This window comes from Ambystoma mexicanum, chromosome 4p, assembly GCF_040938575.1.
Source record: "Ambystoma mexicanum isolate Mex_15411 chromosome 4p, UKY_AmexF1_1, whole genome shotgun sequence".
In the NCBI taxonomy this organism is placed as follows: domain Eukaryota; kingdom Metazoa; phylum Chordata; class Amphibia; order Caudata; family Ambystomatidae; genus Ambystoma; species Ambystoma mexicanum.
Genome location: NC_090927.1, coordinates 137,126,112 through 137,147,740, shown reverse-complemented (window position 1 = coordinate 137,147,740; position 21,629 = coordinate 137,126,112). Strand labels below are relative to the sequence as shown.

The following is a 21,629-nucleotide window of genomic DNA, read 5'->3' as shown; positions in this document are numbered from 1 at the left end:
GGAAGGGTGATGTGCCATATTCTTGGAGCACAGCTTGAGAAGGCTAGTCTTTTACATTTATACTTCTATTACAATGGTTTTCCAAGATTTCATGTGAACAGAGGGTTGTAAAATGGAGTTCTAGAATCTGGCCTGGTTATAGTGAACAGGAAATGCAGAACTTAGTGTAATGAATCCTGCAGTCTCATCACTGATCCCCAGCATAAAATATCCCATGTGGCCAGGGGATGGCAGCCGCTACCGGATACCGACCCTGGTGGAGGTGGCATTATGAGGGAGGACCACATGGAAGGAGATGGCTGTCGGGGAGATGTGACCACCCCATCAGGAGGGACGCAGTATTCTTCCATTATATATGAAAAGGACCCTATAATTCCTCAAGTCCTTATGGCATGTTGTCATTATACAAATCTTGTGAGTTGTAAAACCTTAAAACCCCTTCTTGCCAAATATCCTAGACAGAAAACCATTCACACTTCACTTCATACGTATTGGGAAGGCATCATGAAGTATGGCACAGGCAAACAGACTTCAAACAAAAGATATTAACTTAAATGTCAGTGTTGGGTAGGATGTTCAAATTCGTGATCAATCTTCCTGACCTGTGTCAACCCCAGAACTTTTCTTGGACTTGGTAATTTATTTTCGACTCTCACCTAGTGCTTTAACCTTTTTATAGGTGACCTTTTTATGTCTCTCCATAGTGTATCCTCCGTTAATTTCTTTCATGTACTTGGGTGAACTACTGTTCCCAAGTAGTAAAGAGGAATTTTCATTCCCATTTTGTATAAGTGAGCCAACCTCACCCCACCTTATGTTGAATGCTGGGGGGGGTGAGAGGGACAATGTATCCCCTTTCTTACTTACCTGGTAAAATTTTTGTTCACAATTGCGAGTTTACATGAATGGCTGGTGGCAGTGGTTTTACCTTCATGACTTTTAGTCTATTACTCGCAGGCTGTTAAGTCAGCTTTGGTAATGCACAAAAGGGCCACCCTTTTGCTAAAATGCTGGGCTCCTTTTTTCGTCATTTCCTGTTTGCTTGCTGTTTCAGAGGTCTTCCCCCTGCCATTTTAGGCAGGAACGACCCAAGTTTTGTCTTCAGCGGGAATCCCCCGTCCAGGCTCCGGAATGTCTGAGAAGTAAGGAAGCAAGGGAGGAGTCCAAAACTCTGCAGCCCTTTGTCTTTCACCTTGCCTGAAATGAACCAACTCCCAGCGGGGGGCTGGCAGTCCTGAATGGACAGCCAGACCACCCCTTGCTGTAAAATGCAGGCAGAGATTGCAGAAGTTGTGCTGTAGTTCCTGTTAAATACTCTGAACCTGGAAGCTGCTGACAAATCGACCACTAAAGCTGAAACCGAAGAGTAATATGAAGAAAATACTTCTGTAGCGATTTCCAGCGACCAGAGAGCCTGCTGTGTAACCGGAGCCTGCTGTTACCCTTCCTTCCAAGTGACCTGGGAATCCCAAAAACGATGACCCAGAGCCTTGTGAGACCCACTAGACTCAAGAGGACCTGCATTTTGAGCCATCTATGGGCGTGCTGCGACTTTGCCGGGCTGCAATACCCCTATACCTTGGGACCTCGAGTCATTACACAGTCTTCCGAATCATGCTGAAACTTTGGTCACATCCTTCTGGGCCTCCAGAGTGCTGGACCAGATTAGCAACGAGAATCCGACCAGCGATATTCAATCTTCTGGCTTCTGAAAAGGGGGCCAAAACCACAGAACCACATCCAGCCGTGAAGAAACCCTTGCCTAGCGTCTTCCCCATTGATCTCTGTTGCAAATTCCCTTCCAGTGTCCTGTCTTCAGTAATCACGACAAGGAATTAATCACCCTGTTTTTTTTGCTGCAGATCCTGAAGACATCCAGCTGCAAGCTCTTCTTTAGTGCGGAGGTACTGTGTTGGCTGGGGTATTACTTACCATAAGTCTTTTGTGACTCCTGGAATGCTTTGCTTTCATGTGATTGGGAGGTCCCATATCCAGTTCACCCAGGCCCATTGCTGGAATCCCCATAGGGCGTCCTCTCTCAAGTCCCTGGAATCTTTAAGTAAAATACTTGTTTGACCAGCAGTCCCCAGGAACGCTGAATTTTGCTACGTCTGCCTTTCCTGTCCGGTCTGTTGGGCACTAGAGACTAGTGACCCCTCCAGCCACTGAACACTCACGGCTCCAAAAATAGGGAAAGACTGTTAAGGTTTGGGCCTCTTGCCTACAAAAGATACAAATGACTTACTTGTAAAAGAGTTGGTTTGTTAACTGTCACTCTGAAATATGAGCAGTTACAAGAGTTCTTACTTTCCTTTAAATGTATTTTGCCGTTCTTATAAGTATATATAGGGTTAATTTGACTTGCCTGTGAATTGCTTGCTCCTCTTCCCAAAAGTAATGCTGTTGGCTTCACCCAACTATTTCTTTCAGAAACTAAGTGTCTTAAACTCACCAACTGGGTCTTGCTTCCACCAACTTGCTGTATAGCTTGTTTGGAAAAAGTCAGCCTTGGGTTATACTTACCTTGAATAGCTGTGTGCAATTTTTAATACATGTACTGCAGGTTTACTAACCCTGGTCTACCTTGTGCCATCCTAAAATAGTGGAAAGAGTTATTGCTTACCTTACTCTGTGTTCCACTGATTTGAAAAGCAACTAATAGTTTATTACATTAGGTTTTACTCACATAGTATAACTGAGGGTTATCCTGAATGTAGTTATAGGTTCATACATTATTCAGCAAGAGCATATATTAGTTGCAACAGTTATAAACATTACTGTGCTTTGCTTACATAAAATGTTGTTTAATGTTCAACCATTGTTAATTTTCACGTTGGTTCACTTGCTCCCACGGTTTTACCATATTTCCCTAACAAATGTCTTACCCCCAACAAATGCCCTCCTCCACCCCTTTTCCCCTACTTGAGTGGTTTCAATGTCCTTTCCATGATTGGAGGTTCCAGTCTGGCCTGTGTGGGTGGACCTTTGCCTGTTTTCAGGGATTCAGCATACCTGAACGTTCTTAAGAAGCTTCTTGTGACCCTCCAGATCTTGACCCACCACCAGGCTATTATCGGAACCCAATTTGTTTTTCCATCCCCGCACCAGTGTCATTCTCGCTGCCATCAATAAGTGTGTGATAAGGGTAGCATTATGCCCCGTTGCTGCGTATGTAACTTCCAGCACCGCTCCCAGAAGGACCACTTTTGGTGCCATTGGCCAAGTCACTCCTGTTATCTCTTATGTGCCCCAATACCCCTTTCCAGTACATTAAAGCTTTCGGGCAGGTCAACCACATATGATAGAGGTCTCCCCTCCCACCACATTGTCTCCAACAATCCAGTGGGTATTTAGTATTGATTTTATGTAGTCGTTAGGGGGACATGTACCACCTATAGCACAGTTTATAAGCAGACTCTATAATCGCAGTGCATTTGGAGGACCTGTGCGCCCTCATCCAAATCTGTCCCCATTCCTCTTCCGTGATCGTTTCTCCTATGTCTTTTTCCCAGTTAATTTTATACGGATGGTTAGCTACCAACTGCGCGTTGTCTAGTAGTATATATATATTCTGGCTACCCCTCTCGCAGTCGAACCTTCCTGCATTGTCAATTAGAGTTTGACTGGGGTCCTAGTGCCTGCTCATGCTAGTGGGGAATGGGGCCCTAATTGCCGCCAGATTTATTTCTTACCCAGCGCTTTGTCCCAACTATGTAGGGACATCCTAGTGGTTTCCATTAAGTGCCCTAATTTTTCTGAGGCTCCAGTGTTGAGAGTGTGTAGTGTTTTCAGACGGATAATGGCCGCTTACTCTAGCTCACGGCATCCACTTAATCTGTCTTTTCCCGCCCATTTTAGCCTTGGTGCTAGGTGTGCCGCTAGTATGTACCTTTCTATGTCAGGAACCCCCAGGTCTCCGAGGTAGGGCGCGTCAGAATTTCTTTTGTAGCCTCGGTTTTTCCCCTTGCCATATGAAAGTGAATATTGCGGTTTGTAGTTCTTTGGTCATACAGGCGGTATATCTACGGGTATCGAGCTAACCACATAAAGCATACAGGGGAGGAGGGTCATCTTTACCGCGGCAATTCTTGCAAACCAGGACAACTATTGGGTGTACCATCGTGCATATCATCTTACAGTTGCTGCCATAGGGGTCTAATACGTGCCCCATACAGGTTTCCCATGTCTCTCATTAAGTTTATCCCCAAGTATTCAAAGGTCTCGTTTTCCCAGATTAAGGGGGGGGGGCGTTTTTCCCAGTTCGTTGATCGTCTCGGCCTCTTCCGTTATGTTTAGAGCTTTTGATTTGGTGTAATGTATGGCGAACCCTGACATTCTGGAGAACTCTTGTAATTTTAGCATTAATCTGGGTAGTGAGTTTTGTGTGTCCTTTATAAATAGCATAATGCCGTCCGCATACAATGCAAATTGTATGTGTTACTTTCCCACATGCCACCCCTCTAACTTCCAGGTCTTGTCTGATCTGTACCGCAAAGGGCTCCATTGCCATTGCAAAAATCAAAGGCTAAAGGGGGCAGCCCTGACGTGAGCCTCTCCTAATTTCAATCTGTTCCAAGCATTGTCTGTTGATCAGGAGGATTGTGGAAGGGATTTGGAAGTTTTCCAACACCATCCTAATGAAGTCAGACCCACACCAAAACCCTGCCAGTACCATTTTCAGATATTCCCAGTCCAGGCTATCGAAGGCCCATCTGGCGTCCAGTGAGGCTACTGAAAACCGTTGCCTCGTTCCAGTTCCCAGGTTGATAATGTAAATGGTCCATCTCACATTGTGTTGTATGTGCCGCACTGTGATAAACCCAGCTTGGTCGTCATGTAGGATTCCTGGAAGGACCTTCCCTAGTCTGGCTGCCAGTACCTTAGCGTAAATCTTTGCATCAGTGTTGAAGAGTGTGATGGGGCGGTAACTGGCACAATCAGTGGTACCTTTCCCAGGTTTCTGGATTAAGATTGTTGTGGATTTCCCCATATCCGCTGTGACCGAACCCTTCTCCCTGATGACGTTGAAGAGCCGTGTAATTGGTGGCAGCAGTTGGGTGTGAAATGTTTTATAGTAGCCGTTTCCCAAACCACCGGGGCCCGGAGTTATTCGCTGGCAATGCTGCAATTGCGTCACTGACCTCTTGGGGCGTTATCATGACCCCTAGTGTGTTCCTATCAACTTCTGTGATCTGGAGGAGGGGTGTCACTAACATGTAGGTTCTCTGATCTTCGGTGTCAGGTTGTCACGTTTTAACAGTTCTTCATGGAACTGCACCACTATTTTTTCCCCCCCTTTTTCCTCCGTACAGGTTTCCCCCTGACCATTTTTAAACTGACTTATGTAGTTGCGTGTTCTTTGTTTCTTTAGTTTAGCTGCTAGAAATTTGTTCGCTTTCCCTCGTGTACGTAATATGATTGTTTTGTGTTCAATAGTGTTTGCGCTACTCGATCTGCTGTGTGGGCTTCCAGCTGGGCTCCAATTTTCCTTAGGGCTCGTAGTGACTTTTGTGTTTGTCTGGTTTTGTGCCGTCTTTCGGCCTCATTTTGAGTTTGTGTGGTGAGGGCTCTCTCTGTTGTATGCAGCCGTTTGTGAGATGAATCCCCCTCCGACTACTGCTTTCCCCGCATCACACACTGTCCTCCAGTCTGTCTCCCCATTATCATTTTCTTTAAATTAGTTACTTATTGCTCCCTCCATGTGTGCTCTGAGTGCAGTGTCCCTTAATATCATCTTGGTTTGTCTCCAGCGTGACCGTCTTCCCCCCCCCCCCCACCACCTCTTTGCCCACCTCAATGCATTCTACCACCCTTATTTCGACTTTTGTCACATGTGGGATTAGTAACGCCGACACCAAAACCATATCGATCCTAGAGTAGCCCTTGTTTACCGCCGAGTAGTGCATGTATTCCCAGTTTTCTTCCTGGAAGAACCTCCAGGTCTCAATTACCCTCAGGTCTCGAAAGAGTTTGCCCAATGCCTGTCTATTCCCCCCCCCCCAACCCTCCGCAATCTGCCGCGGTTTCTGGGAGCGTTTTGTTTAGTGTCCGGTTCATCACGCAGTCAAAGTCCCCGCCTATCACTACCTGACATTCGCACCAGCCACCCAATTTTGGCAGTATCCCAGCTATATATGTGTTCTGTTTCTCGATGGGGACATATAGTGCTATTATCGTGTAGGTTTGCCCCTTAATTGTGCCCTTGAGCCCCAGATATCTACCTTCTGAGTCTCTGATCAGGTGTTTCTTGAACCCCAGATCTTGGTTGAGCAATATGGCTACCCCTTACGTCTTTTTCCCCCGCTAGAGGCATATAATTGGTGGGGGAAAGCTCTGTGGGCCATCAAGTGATTTTCTTAACCGAGTGTCAGTCCATGACGGACATGGTCTACTACTCTTGAATGACTGAAAGTAATTCAAAAGTAACTTGGGGGTTTAGTCCCCCTGAATAGGTGTGTTCTATTCTAAATATGTACAATTGGGACTGACTTACCTAGAAATACTGTTAGTTATTCTGAACAAGGTCTATGCTTTGGTCGGTTTACCTTAAGCATTGTGTTGTGTTTTTATATCGTGCTTATGATTCTATGACAAAGTACCTACCCACCAAGATTTACCTTGGCCTACTTGTATTTATAATAAACCTTTATTTTTTTTTAATACTTCTGTGTGCAAGTGTTTCTTTCGAACCAAGTGTATGCTAAAGGTTCTTTGAACTTTCCTACAGCCCTCTCGCCCTCAAAGATCTGCCTACACTGCAAAATACTTTGGTGTTACAGCCTTATAATAAGAGTGGCGTTTTGCACCGTCTCATTTGTATGGTCTTACTAAGCCCTTAGTTGGACTACAGAAAAACTGTTCCAACAGTCAGGATGGTTGACGGCTTAACTTACCCTATGCTTCGGTGGGATTTCCCTACCTGAACGAAAATAGGGAAAGTCAAAGAGTACAACTTAAAAGTCTGTGTCCAAAACGTATCCTTGGCTTCACAATTACAATTTATCAATGTATAGGCCCGTGTCTTGGCCTGCAATCTTTTCTTCTCCCCACTACTCGTGTGGGTGGTCACACTCCTTGACCTCATGGATCCAGCTAGATTGCCGTTAACCAGGTGAGGAACAGCCTTGGGTCATCAACGTGCTCTATCTGCAGTGCACTGCAGAAAGGCTGCTCCCTTCTTCATTCTTGCTCTTTGCCCACGCGGGGCAAGTGGCACGATAGGCACATCCAGTGCATAGCCCAGTGGGGACAATAATTGCTGTGGCCAGAGCATTCTAGATCATGGCAGCCGCCATGGACATCGTTGGTGTGCCTCGTTGCAGCCCGACCCCCTGCTCCAGATTGGGCCCAATTTCCTATCAACTGCCCAATCCGGGAGCAGTAGGGCGTTGAGCTGGCCCGCAGCAAAGGCAAAGGACCTTAGTACCAACACCTAAGGCCCCTGTCTGAGCCTGTGTGGAGCTGTATGGGGCTCCTCTCCCTCCTCGATATTACTCTCACCTGCTCTCATACTGATTGGAGGGGGGTGCGGGAGATTGTGCTGTCCACATCGTTTTCAGATTTCAATTGCACTGTAAGCAATTCTTGGACCTCCCTGCTCCCCCTCCGTCATTGGACACAATCAGCTCTAATTCACTGCCAGTTCCTTCTCCTACCTGTCCTATCTACAACCCATAACTCATACCATCAACACCATGCATCTTGATTTGCACCATCATTCTGACTACTGTAAGGGTGTCCCCAATTACGCTCACACCAGAATGAATACACCCCTCTAGGGAAAGAAGGCAAAAAGGCGATCTTGTAAGGATAACAAGTTTAATCTTGACAAATGAGGATGGTAGCAAAGGACTCTGCTGTCTGAAGGGTCTTCTCCTGTCCCTCTCAAAGTGGTTTCAAGCAGGGGTTTAAATAGGCATGGCTTGCCGTGGTGGCGTCACTGCAGCTTGACCATGGCTTCATCCAAAACAGTCTTTTTTCTATAATAGGATGCGCCAAAGAATTCTTTCTTTGTTGTCAGCGGTTTTGTCAAGAGCATGCGGTTCTACATGTTGCTAGCTATGCAAAAGCACACTACAACTCTGCAGACTTGCACAAACCTTGAGGCCTAGCCCAAGGAAAAACTAAAAATATTTATGCACAAACAAATGTCATCAATTCCATCCATATTTCACTCCTCCTGCTAACTTTATCTGGGCCCTGTAGCTTCCTCCACACTTAATACTTATAATTAATCCCACTCTGCATTTTGCAGCACAGAAACATGCAAGTCCTATTTCTAACGCACATGGACCCTTGATGGACAGTGGACACCTTGTGAGTCCGTTTGCGCTGGCCATGGTGACGAACACTGCACACTAAGCCTGTGGTCTATTTTGAATCCCACAAGCCACATTCCTTCTGGAAAGGAGGGGGCGTTTGACTCATCTACAGCACTACAGTTTTTAAAATGCCTGGGATCTGACATTATATTTAGACAATAACAACCTTCTTCAGAGCTTGCCTGTGTATGTGATTATGTTTGCATGAGACAGCCTTCCGAGTGCCCCTTCTCCCCCTACTCCATTAGCACCTTAAAGTGGTCTTGCCTAACTCTAAAGCACTTGGGGTTCCTTCACAACCCTACTTTGGATCTCTCATACTCTTACTCAATGAATGAACTAGAAAATGAATAACTCTTGACTTAACTCCTCTATTCTCTGGTGTGCCTCCAACTCTACATCCACCACCATTTTGTAGTGCTTTTGGCTAAAACCACATTTAGGTGTGTATCCAACTGTGCTTCCTTCACCATTTTGTACTGCTTTTAGTCAAAATCGATTTTAGGTGTGCTACAATGCGTTAACTGGGCATTTCAAACATGCACAATGATCTGTCTGCTTGGCAACCAGGTGTGAATCTACTGTTGCATAGTGCTTAGCCCTCTCCTCTGGTATCCTCTGGCTCCCTGCGTCGTCCCTCTTCTCTCCCCCCCCCAATGGCTCTCTCCGTCACCCCTATCTTTTATAACTGCTTCTCCATCCCATATCCTCCGTCTCACGAAATCTGGGACAAAAACTAAAAAAGCCATTTCTGAGTTCCAACCCTGGTCTGCCCATTGCAGACACCTATATCAATGTCTCCTCTAGACAGACTATCACTGACATTCTCTTTATGGTTCCTTCTTCTAACCTATGGACCCCCCCCCAATACAGTCTCTGTCCATTCTTCTCCCTGATGCCCACAAGATCATGTCCAATCCCAGGCCTTCAGAGGCTGGTGGTGGAGTGGCTCTGATCTTCCCCCGAGCGGGTTCCTGCCTCGATCATCCACACTCAAACCTACTCATCCTTTGAAAGCCTTGTCAGCAGACCGTGTCACCTACTTTCGCTCTTACTCCCGCTACCATCTATAGAGGCCCTCTGCCCCAGACCGTTCTCCCTCTTCCTCTCAGAATGGGCAAGCCTGTCTTCCTCTCTTCTTGCCTCCTCCCACAAACATATCTTCCTTGGGGATTTTAACATCCATCTCGACTCTCGATAGGGCCACTGTTCTCTTCTGCAACCTTTGTGACACTCTTTCCCTTTCTATCGGTCCTTCTGGCCCAACCCACTTGACCAAACACACCCTTGATGCCATCATCTCAACAGACATCCCTTGCTCTAATCCTCTCATTACCCTGCTCTGACCACTTTCTCCTCTCTTCTCACCTTGAACTTCCTTCTCCCCCGACGTCTCCACCTGCACTACCAGTCTCCTTCTCCACCATTCGACTGATGAAGCATGCGTCAGTTGCTGCATGTGCCTCTTCCTTCATCCCTCCTCCGCCTCCCTCTAACCTCCACCTCTCTATTTCCAACACCCTGGACATCCTTGCCCCAATCATGAGGATCCGCATGAAGCCTGCCTCCAAATGCAACTTTTGGTATGACTCATACTTGGCTGCTTTCAAACGCAAGTGAAAAACTGCAGAGCGGAAGTGGCTGTAATCTAGCTCATTTTTTTTTTCAAATTGACAAGGGGGGTACTGGGAATCTCTCTGCCAGACATTAGTCCTGGTTACGAGAGACTTACCCAGAGTCTTTAGCTCACTATCTTTCACAGAGAAGAAATATCCCAAACATATCAGTCTTTGTCCTGCCCTGGGGCAGTCCAGCACCGAAATGCTAGGCAATTCTCCTCTGAACAAGAGTACCAACAGCATCCCCAGACACGTGTTTCGGTCTGGTTGGACCTCATCAGTAGGGAGGAGCTGTGCGCCTCTCTAAGAATAGTGAGCAAGGGGTCCACGTCTGGATTCCCCTAGTAACTTAGGGTGAGACCCAAAGCGACTTGAATATGCAAATTGACAAGTGGGGGTCCAGGGAGTCTCTCTGCCAGACATTAGTCCTGGTTACGAGAGACTTAATTCCATCTCTCCATCTACTCCAAGAAGAGGGCTCATGTCCAAGCCTGTATCTCTGGAGCCACCAACAACACAGAATAGATTGTGTTACAGATTTTCGTCAATATGCTATCCTTTTCCATTTGTATGTTCCAATGATCTCTGCCCCTGGGGTTAATTTCTGTGTTCAGGGATTCTCCCTTTGCCAAGAAAAATGCCTGATCCATGCAGTTTCCTCCACCGCCGAGGTTAGGGTAGTTGCTTGTATTGTTTCCATGTTGTCGATCAGTCCCCAGATCTCTTTGGTGCATGACTTGCATATCAAATTCAACATGGAATCAGCATTTTTATGCATCACAGTCGCCCTATATGCAATTAGCCAGCTTCTATACTGTTGTTTCCTCCTCTTCCATTGCAACAGGGAATCTTCCACACTTGGGCTTTTTGCCATGTGTCTTAGGTCCCACCTGAATAGTTCCCGCTCTAGGACTATGGTTGCATAGCGCGTTGATGTTCATGCAACCGTTTGCTCCTTCTATATTTCTCTCAACGAAATTCTGTAAAATGGGAACGTAGTTGAGGGCCTCCTGGGTTATTTAATCTCCCCATGTTACAATCTTATCTTCATAATGGGAGAGCAAATTTACAATTTTACCTTCAGTCATACGCAGGCGGTTTTCCCATGGGTTTATTTCAACCTTGTGGAAATACACAAGCTTGTCAACCCGGTTTTTCAATCTTCAGATTTGTTCTTAGCAGATTGGGGTCGCTTTTGGTCATTTCAAGTACTTCTATAAATGGAAGAATGATATCAGTAACAAAAACGTAATCCAGAGTTGCCATCTGGGAGCCTCTATGACAAGTTGGATTACTCGGTATGTCACCTGGCATCCAACTATTTAGGATATGCAGGTCTCCTCCTTCCATTATTTGCAGCCAACACCTTCCTTTCTCTGTCGCCAGAGAAGTTTTTAAAACCTTTATTTTTTCTGTCAAGCATATAACTATCGCCGGAGAAGTTAAGTGTCATAATCTAGTCTTCAGGTAGCAACTTATGATAGATAGATGATAGATTCTGGTGTTCAAACAAAATAGCGGTGCTAATCTGTGATCGTGTATATGCTGAGTCTATTAGGCTCCTCACTCCTTCTGTGAAGTACTCTTCGCTAATCGCTACAGGATTCCAATATACATTTATCAAAATATGGAAGTGCTCTTCTGGTCTTTGTTCGCATTCACCCAACCCCCCCGCAACTTTCCATCACTCTCTGCAACATCGTACATCCCCCATCTGTCACCCACCACCTCGACTAAGACCGGTACACCAGTCAACTCTTAGTTTTCATTTGTAATCCTGAGGCGTGTGGGTGTCCTGGACTTTAGTTGAGAGTACATTTGTAAGGAGGTCAGGTCTCGACTGTGGAATTTGTTCAGGTCCACCCCCAGTTCATCTTCCCGTGTACTCTTGAATATCTGTGCGTCTGATCTACCCAAAATTCTTCAGTTGGGTTCCCTTCAATTTTATGGAGGCTCTCTCGAAATGTACAGTCAATCTGTTCTGTGACTTCCCCCAAATGTTTGATTTATTTGGGGTCGTTTGTGGCTGACGCCATGAGGCTGGGATTGTCTCAACTACTAGGTCAGTTACACACATCGCTCCGTGCACCTCACATCCTTCACCTAGGAAATTCGCCCAATACTGGTCAAAGGCAGGACCAATAGCCCGTTCGTCCAGCGGCCTATGGTCCTCCAAGTGCCAATCCTGCCACGGGTGGGTGGGATTAGGTCGGGTCAACGTTTTGTTTCATTCCCCCAGAACTTTTGCCAAGTTCTGTGATGGCGCATCATGCACTTGAACTGTTGCAGTAATGTGGTCTAACATGGTCGCTGATACTGGTGTGAGTGAAAAGGTTAGTGTTGCTACTTATTTTGTTTGAGTTTGCCTCTATTCCCCTCAGTGCTAATCACCACGTCCATACCCTCAAATACTTTTCCATTCATGACACTTGACTGGTGGCACTCACCGTCCTTTGTCGATCCGGGTCTCCGCATAGTTCTCTTGGTTGATTGACTCAACATGCTGAATTCGCTCGATTCTTCTGGTTACATCACAGTACTATAGTCATCGCCATGCATCTTTCCCAGTTCCATGACGGGTTACAACCCTTTCCGCTGGTGCCTCAAAACCTTAAGGCAATAGTTAGCTCCAGAGGCACTTGCCAGTGCTTTCAAACCAAACTTCCAAGTTTGGTCAACTTCGCAGTCACAAGTAGCTTGAAAGTGGCGGCAAGTTGTAGTGTGCAAAAAGTGTTTAAATCCTGTTCACAACGTCGTCACGATATAGCATCATTCAACAAGGTCATGTACTCCGTTCTCGTAGTTACAACACTGGACGGGGTTAAGCTGCACTGTCAGTCTATTACTGTTTCTGACAGCCACTTCCGACCACCCAATGCAACAAGTTCCAGGCTCCTTCAGTAAGCAGTCAACACTATGTCTCCGGCTCTTTACTCTGCTCAGTCTCCAACGATGCAATGTGTTAACTGTCGGCTGTATCCGATGAGTCACTGTGCTATGACTGTTTCACAAATGCTCACTCATCCCTTTACTCCTTACGCCCGGGCATCCACAGTACAAAGTATCACGTGCAGAAACCTTATACACCACTGTGTCAATTTCAATACTGCATCAGTACAGCCTTCAGAGGTATTTGATAAGGCCGCACGCAATCTCCCTCTCTCGGCCTCGTTGCAGGAAGCCGGCAGAACGTCAGCTGTGTCAAAAGCTCAGAGGCTTGTGTAATTGTACAATATGCAAGTTCATGTGAGTACCAGCTCTCCTAGAGTCTACTGGGCTCGCGGGGCACTGCAGGCATCTGCTTTGCTTGAGGAAAGGTGAATTTGTAATTCCTCTGCGTGGCGTCCCCAACCTGGTTAGCTCCTCCTCCTCCTTCTCCTCCTCCTCCTCCTCCTCCTCCTCCTCCTCCTCCCAATCTTGCTTCAGCCAAAACACTCCTGTGGACAACTGCTGTCTCTGCTTGCCGCTCCGTATATACAATTACAGTTAGTCAGTGAAGGATAATCAATTCACCCCCCACAATACCTGAAAGGGAAGGCAAGCAATTATAGCACCCACAGTCCACAGGAATGACAACCCTCTCTTATGAAGTCCAACCCCCAAGGAGTTTGGAAAAAGAGAGGTGATTGTTCCTGAGGATATGAAGGTGGGTCCAAAAGGCAGTCCAAGGAGCTTACAAGTAAAAGGATTTTCTAGCTTTTGGAGGGCTTACAGAACAAGTGTTACCAAAGCCAATAGGTTGCAAAACAATGAAGCGTGGAGATAAGGGTACCAGTAAGTATCGTTATAACTTACCACCCCATACTCAAGATTTTTCCTCAGACTTGGCAGGTTGTTGGAAGGTCGGCAGAGGTTGGTTTTCCCACCATTGGTGCCAGTCGAAGAAGCCCAGCAGCTGCGGGTGCAAGAAGAGTTCTGGTCGGGTACAGGAGCTGTGTGCAACCTTCTCGTGGAACAATGCAGCAGGAACCGATGCAGACTTCTTCAGGACCCTCGACTAGATGCAGGAAAGCCGGTTTCAGAGACTGCCACTGATGCACGGCGACCGCCAACATTAGAGATATGGTGATTAAGACAGCCTTCCATCTTGGCACCAGTCGATGCTGGGATGCTGACCTCTGAAGCTCAAAGTCAAAACACAGGACGGCGACGCTTCCACCGCAGTAGCCCAAATTGGAGTTGGTCTATCCACTGGATGGCACAGTATTAGAGTAGACTCCATCTTGAGTGAAATTGTCTCCACAATTGTCTCCACCTCAGAGTCAACCAGCACTTTCTGCTCGACTCTTGAATTTTAGTCTGTTTTTCCTGAGTGGGGCCCTTTTTCCACATTCACTCATTCTTTTACTCCGACTTTGGGAAACCTTTACCTCTTTTTGTAATGTTTCTTCATTTCGCCTTGGTTAACGCCCTGTTACCAAGGCAGGGGGATACTTTTTAATCCTACATGTACTTTGTGAGAACAGCACACCCCACCTTATGTGGTGTGGAGAGGAACATTGTATCCCTTTCCTTACTTCTCCAGTAACTTGTTGGTTACTGTAACAAGTCCGTCTTGGTGGAAGTGTACCTTTTACATTACTTTGTCAACTTTTATCGCAGACTCATTGCAGCTGCGATAGAGTACACAAGGCTCACCATTGGCCCAAAACGGTGGCTGTACTTTGTGTCCTGAACAAGATGGCTTGTCCTTTCTTAGGTCTTCCAACTACCTGGGTTGGGGTGGTTCCTCCAATACCTTTGTCTTTGCCAGGCTCCCTTGTAAAGCCAGTGATGGGCCTTTGAGTGACTGGCAGGACAGGCAGTGGGGACGGTCAAACAACCCCCTCCATCCCCCCCAAGTCCTTGGTCCTGCAGAGTGCCTCAGAGAAACCAGTTCTGACTGGGAGGATGGCTTCAAATGTTGCATGGGATAGGATTGGTGGGCTCAGCCAGTGTTACTGCATAAACCCTGAGGTCCTGGAACAGAAACTCGCAGTCTACAACTCAAAGAAGAATCCGAAGTAGAAGCCAGAAGGAAGACGATGCCAGCCACTTCCAGCAACCACAAGAGCCCACTGAGTAACCGCTCCACTGCTGAGCTACAGGGAAGATACGAACAAGAAGACTTCCTCCCTTGAACTGGTGGGTCTAACCAGTCCCAAGACGAACTGCATTTTTCACCCACCATGGAAGAACTGTGACCTTCGCAATTTTCAATTCACCAATAGCCGGCGTTCTGTGCCACTGTGCTGTGCATCATCATCCGAAGAATGAATCTGCCTGGAACTTTGTGGACATCTTTCTTGATCTACAGAAATTCAATCCAGCACCCCAAAGTCACCTCACACGAGACGAGGACCGAGAAAAGGAGGACTGTCTTATCAGGACAGTGATAAAGGGGATACAGTGCATCTCCCCAGCACTCCACATTAGGGATGTGCTGGATGACTATGGGAATTTCATTTTACCCCTTGGGAATAGTAGTTTACCCTAGTACATTAAACAAGGGTTAAAAAGGAAGCCCAAAGGCAACCAAGCAACACTGCCCATTAAAGAGCTTGGGGCTACCACAGTAAATCACATACAACCCAAAAGTTAAAGGGAATTATACACCCACACACACTATGGAGATTTTTATTTATTTATTTTTTTAAAAAGAGTGCCACTCAACTAGGGACAAGGACAAATAATCACAAGTCCAGCAAAATGTTCTGGGGTTGACACAGGTCAGGAAGATTGATCACATTTATAAAAATCGTACCCAACATGCAACACTCGCTCTCAAGCACTCTGGTAACTCACTCACTCTCTCTGGGCTTCCTGAGCAGCTCTGGTGTTCCTCTCCTCCAGTTTTCTCCTTCGGTATGCGGACTAGTGGTGCGTCCCATTAGCTGTCTGGCTCCCGCGTCATCTCCGCCGCCTTAAGCAAAGCGGTGAGCTACTCTTGGCCTGGTTTCTCTGCACACCATTCTAGACTGCCTCCTTGCTGCCCAACAAGCATCAGCACAAGCTGCGTTCCACTGCAGTCTCCGACTCATTCTGTTCAGCTGTGTGCCTTTTAAACTTCCCGTTATTGGTTGAACACTTTCCAAAGACTAGAACGCAGCGTTTGCCTACCGCTTCTTGTCATCCTCATTGTTCCAGCCCTCTTCCCGGTCCCAGTACAAAAAAAAGGGGCGTAGGGGTAAATAAGGTTGTTAGTCAAGAAAACGATTCTTTATCTGCGTCACAATAAGCCATACAGGAAGGTTGCAAAGGAACATGGGTGGCATCAAGCTAACATCTGAAGGTTTATTATCAGGGTTTTCAGGTCTCTCGAGTTTGGCCTCCCCTATGTGGTCCCCCCCCCAGATAACCACACCGAGGGTCCGAGTCAGGTAGCTTCTGCCTTTCCCTGGCCACGCAAGAGAAGCTTTCCTCCAGAGAATCAGTGACTATGTTGCTATATTTGTCACATCCCTCTTTATTCTCCTTGCTCATTAAGTTCTGAATCTCCATTTCTCTTTTTGTGCCTATTCCACCTTTTAATTCTTGTTTTTTCTTTTTCACTCCTTGCTCCCAAAACCTGGAATTATCTTCCGCTTTCGATTCGTACTTCCACCTATAACGTTTTTCGTACTCAAAAGCTCACCTCCTTTCTCTCTCCCTCTCGCTACCGATTCATTTGATTGTTCTCAACAATGCTAATTAATGTACCATTTTTAACTATTTGTAAAGCGCATTGGCAAAAGTGCTAAATACAAATAAATAAATACAGATACAGGGCCATTGAGGTTGGTGGCCGGTTCCGCTGTGTATGGTAGGAGGATGTAATCTTAATCTTAATTAAATACCTCCAGGCAGAAATCTTTGCATAAGCAACCCAATTAACTGTTTTGGTTATGATTGGTGGATGAAAGATGATGGGATGAGAAATTGGTCCAATCAAATCGAATTGGGGCGACACATTTGAGGGATAGTGCTGCAGTGTACTCTATTTTGTGGTTGTTGGCTACACTGGGAGTTCATTCTGTGACTTGCCGTTTTATGTTTTTGTTGACGTCTCAAAAAGTGCTTCCTTGGTTTTCTTGGTAGCTGAATTTCCAGGCAAAGATGAGATTTTGTGCAAAGCACTACTTTGCCAGGGACCGCATCCTGCATTCCTCCGCAATCTTTACTGGACGACAACTTTGGGCAGCAACTTTTCACTCCAGCCAATTTGCCCGCTGATTTTGTCAGATACCAACATTATGCCAATAGAACACCATTGAGCATATCCATGACTTGTGCAGACTGATTATATTTTGAGGGTTATTTTTCACTGAAACATGGACTTTGTTGGGTTTATCCCGTTGGTTAACTGTGTGGCCTCGAGGAGTTCTAAAACACTGACTTAAAGACAATGCATTTTGAACCCCAGCCCTACAGATAAGGGGTTTATCGGCCACTTTTACTCAAAAATAGGGAAATACTATAATAGCAGGGAGTACAAATACTCCCAACAAAAAAAATAGGAAGTGGACACGTTTGACCTTGTGCACCTGCTTTCGGCTCCATGGATATATTTGGGTCAGTCATGTACGTACTACCTGTTAGGGAGAATTCTCATAAATGTGCTAATTCCCTTCACCTTAGAAACCCCCAGAAACTTTGCTGGATTTTGAGGACTTTTTTTTTTTTTTTTTACGCATGGAAAGAATGTGAGCCTTTTTTTCCCACTCTTTCATGTATTTAGATGTGCGTTATACTCTTGTGTTCTTTGATTATGGAGTTTTAGATCACTCCATAGGAATAACCTGAGTGCAGTGACACAAGCTTTTCAGGCAGTTCCAAGGTTTAAATACCTTCTCTGGGATAAACTACTGTTTCCCAGAAAATGTAAGGTTAACTTGACTTTACTAGTCTTTTTGAATTCCTAGACCCAGCACACACACACACACACACACCATCTTTAGTGCTGGGGGGGGGGGGAGGTTACCTAGTATCCTGTGTCTAAAAACTAATGTAGGAGTCAAATGCTACCCTTTCCTATCGAAATGGCTGGTGGCAGTGGTTTTACAACGAACTACCATAATTTTTCCCGACCGTGAACACCGGTAGCTAAAAATTGCGGGAGCCATGTTTTTCAAGATGGTGCCTAAAGCCCCTTTGTTTAAACAGGTCCTGGTCGTCTTTTTTCGCCAGCTCTTTTTGGAAAAGTCCTTCTAGAGTATGTCTCTGCGCGCCAAACAATGTTTGGTCCCTTTGTTTCTATGCCTTTGGCGGGCTTCAGGACTGAAGACCGCCTCTGGTGTCCGAGTGTCTGGGGGGAGGCAGGAATCGAGGGAGCTGCCGGAAACTCCCTGTGCTTAGTCTCCTAGGAGACCCAAATGCACTCTGGAGTGATTGGCTGGCTGACTGACCGGCAAGGACAGCCACCCTGCTAGGCGAGTGGCAGCTAGGCTGGAATGAATTGGAGGAAACTGTTTAAAAAGGCGAGTCTCTTGGACTGAAAGGCAGAGTCGACCACTGGAACGAAAGAACCGAAGACGAGCTGAAGAGGACGGCTGCTGCAACTACTGGACCGTTGGTTTGCCCGGTGGAGCCCTGCTGCAGGTCCGAATCGCCAAGTTAATCTGGACAGAGAAGCCCCTTCAAGGACGACTTCTTCCTTTGAGTTGGTGGGACCAATCAACTCGTAAGCCACCTGGATACCATTCTTGGAGCTGGTTAGGATTAACCAGGGGGAAGGACACCAGCTCGTGTGCTTGAAGAAACAGCAACCGGAATCGAAGACTTGCCAATTTGCCAGCTTTGTGAACAGTCCCAGTGCAGGAGTCCCACGACACCCCCCCTCTTGTCCCCACAACAGAGGCTCAGGAACACCGAGATCTGCAGGAACTGCCAGGAACAGAAGCCTTCAGCTGCATCTTTTTCTTCATCATAAGGTACTGTGAAAACCCGACCGAGAACTTATCTCTCACTGCGAAAGTGCGTACAACTTTGGCAACTTGCAGGCCTAGTCAGCTTGTGACACGACATACGAACCTTTGTTCCTTGAACTACTTCTAAGAATCGTGGCAAAGACTTGTCCGTTTTAAATACCAGAACCGTTTTTACCAATACAAGACATTAGTCCATTGACTTTGGCCTACCTATTGCATTGAATCAACTTCTCTGGTAGCTCAAACTATTTGCACTGTTTTAGAGTAACTGTAATATTTGTTTTATTAACTTATGCCTTTTTGCTCCTACTTCAAGGGAGCTCAACTGCTTAGTATTCAGTATTGTATAACTTTTGTGTGGTATTGGTTGCCTCATTTAGTGAATGCTTTATAAATGATTGTGTAATTAAGAAGTGTTTTTACCAATAAACCTTGAGTCTAAGTGTCTATCTGAATACTTGTCATTGTAGATATTTGTGTAACAACCTTACAAGCTCACATTCCCTCTTGAGATAAGCCTGAACGCTCAGCTCGCTACCAAATACTGTGTGGTACAGACTTCTACCAAAGGTTGATTTTGCTTACACCTGTAGTCATAGTTGTGTGCAGTGGTCCCAGAGGGTACTGCATGCCAACTCTGCCCAACAGTACCACAGAAAGAAACTATTATTAATGCTCAATTGGAAGAAGTAAACATGCATCTTTTAATGTGTATGAATAATGAGGTGCAAACAAATGTTATTTTTTTAATCCGTTTACCAGTTAAAACATTTTTCCTCATTTAAAAAAAAAACTCCCATTGTGAATTGGACTTACTCCCTAAAAAACCATTTTACTACTAACAAAAAAAATAGAGAATAAATTACTCCCGCTTCAAAATCCTATCTGGAGCACTGCTGAACCCTATTCTGAACAGGAGTAGCTTTGGCTGAGTTGCGTGCCCTAAAGACTACCCTAATATACAACATACATTTCTGCTAAAGCTATATAAAGTGAGTATATTGACATGTGCTATGTAGATATTTCCTTATTCTGTGTGATGTGTGCTACCCCTGTACTACTATTTTTTGTAAAAAAAATTGTTTACATCAAAGCCTTGACTGATTATCCATGCTTATCCTATGGGTTACGTCAATGCACTGAGAGGCCCTGCAATTGACTATGGATATGGCTAGTTCTTGCTGAAGCATTAACTACAGAACTGGAGAAAAAAAGGCAACAAACAAATCTTTTATTTTGATAGCACTTAACCAAAGCTCCCTAAACAGAAAATGTGTATAGGCAATAATTAACCAAACAAAAAAAGCAGAGATGGCCTTGCCTTGATTTGAACCTGCTAATCACACACAGATCTCAGCAGAACGCTTAACCTACTGAGCAAGCAGAATGGCGAGGAAACCCTTTGCAGCAACGGGTCACTACCAAACATTACTTGTGTGTTCTCGATCACGTTTGGTAAACCTATTCTGCACTCGACATACTGAACGGTGACGTACGCAGAAGCTCTATGGCTCTACATTTTCTTATGCAGTGCAAGTCATTGGCAATTGCACAAAAGATAAGCATTACAGCTTAAGATGGAGCACACAGAATGGGCCAAAAGACAGGGGACTTGCACAATATGTGAACCTGCCACTGTACGTGTCCACACATAACCACACAGGAATGTCAAGCAACAAAAGAGTTAGGCAACAAAGGATTGGTTTACCTGATGACTGGACGGGAGGAGAGCCGCTCATAGATCTTGCAGCTGTAACACAGGAAGAGAGTCACTTGCATGGTGTGAAACAGATACGACTCTTAAATGCTTACATCTAACAAATAGAAACCCTTGCTTCATCACAACACACTTCATGCAACTAGAGTCCGACAAGCATGGGCCTGATCTTGCTGGCCACATTTGTTTTAGTTTTGGCTGAAAGGTGGCTAAATTAACTGTGGCCAAAATATTCCTCTAGTGTGAGGTTTCTGAATACGGATACAGAAATACTTAGGCTGTTTCTTTCATGTTGATCATCATTCAAAGAAGAAATGTCTGATCCTAAAATGGCAGCTTCAGGCATACCTTAACTGGATGAATAATTATGTCACCCCATTCATACTAACGCTTCTCATGCCCTCCTCCCTCTTCCAATCCAATGAATGAACGTCTTAATACCGACCAAGTAATCTCCCTTCTTGGATTTTCAGCTCCCTGCACAGACACCCTTCTCACCCACAGGCCTCCATCCTCCTAGTCCCTTGCTCCATTTGATGCACCCAGTCTTACACTCCATTGGTATGCACGTCTCCATTTCTTCCGCATTCACTTCGCTACGTTCCCTTTTTTACTTTCACCTTTTCTTTGATTTCTTCCCTCACTTCCTCTAAAATTCACTGTCATTACTTTGAGAGGAGGGGGGTGTGGTGTAACCTCCCCTTTTCTAAACCATATTCTTCCCCAAACCCAACCCTAATTTATCTCTTGCCTTAAATGTACCCCAACCCTTATCCTTCCCTCTACACCAAACTCTTGCTTTACCCACCACAATGAAATCCAACCTGAAACTAGACCCTTAGCCCAATTGTAAGCCCAACTAACCCCCAAAATGCTGCTCTGCTTTCCTTACACATTTTGTCTCCCTTACCCCTACCTCTAAATCCAGACCTAAACTAAACCCTTACCGTGACCATAGCCGATCCTCCAACTCTTAACCTAAGCTTGATGATTCGAAGATGCAGATTAGGTAACAGTAGGAAGAGGTAAAAGCTTGCAGAAGTGAATATAGAAGTGTTCAGTGTAGAAGTTTATTTTTTTTTATTTG

At 45.6% G+C, this 21,629-nt stretch overlaps 1 protein-coding gene across 2 annotated transcripts in view; it reads right to left on the bottom strand.

Annotated features, from left to right (window-relative positions):
• HADHB (hydroxyacyl-CoA dehydrogenase trifunctional multienzyme complex subunit beta) overlaps positions 1-21,629 on the bottom strand; it is a 679,110-nt gene that overhangs the window by 339,293 nt on the left and 318,188 nt on the right. For both annotated transcript variants that reach the window (XM_069605580.1, XM_069605579.1), the window contains exon 3: positions 20,534-20,575. In XM_069605580.1, the coding sequence (XP_069461681.1) occupies positions 20,534-20,575 (42 nt within the window). The remainder of the gene's footprint in view (positions 1-20,533; positions 20,576-21,629) is intronic.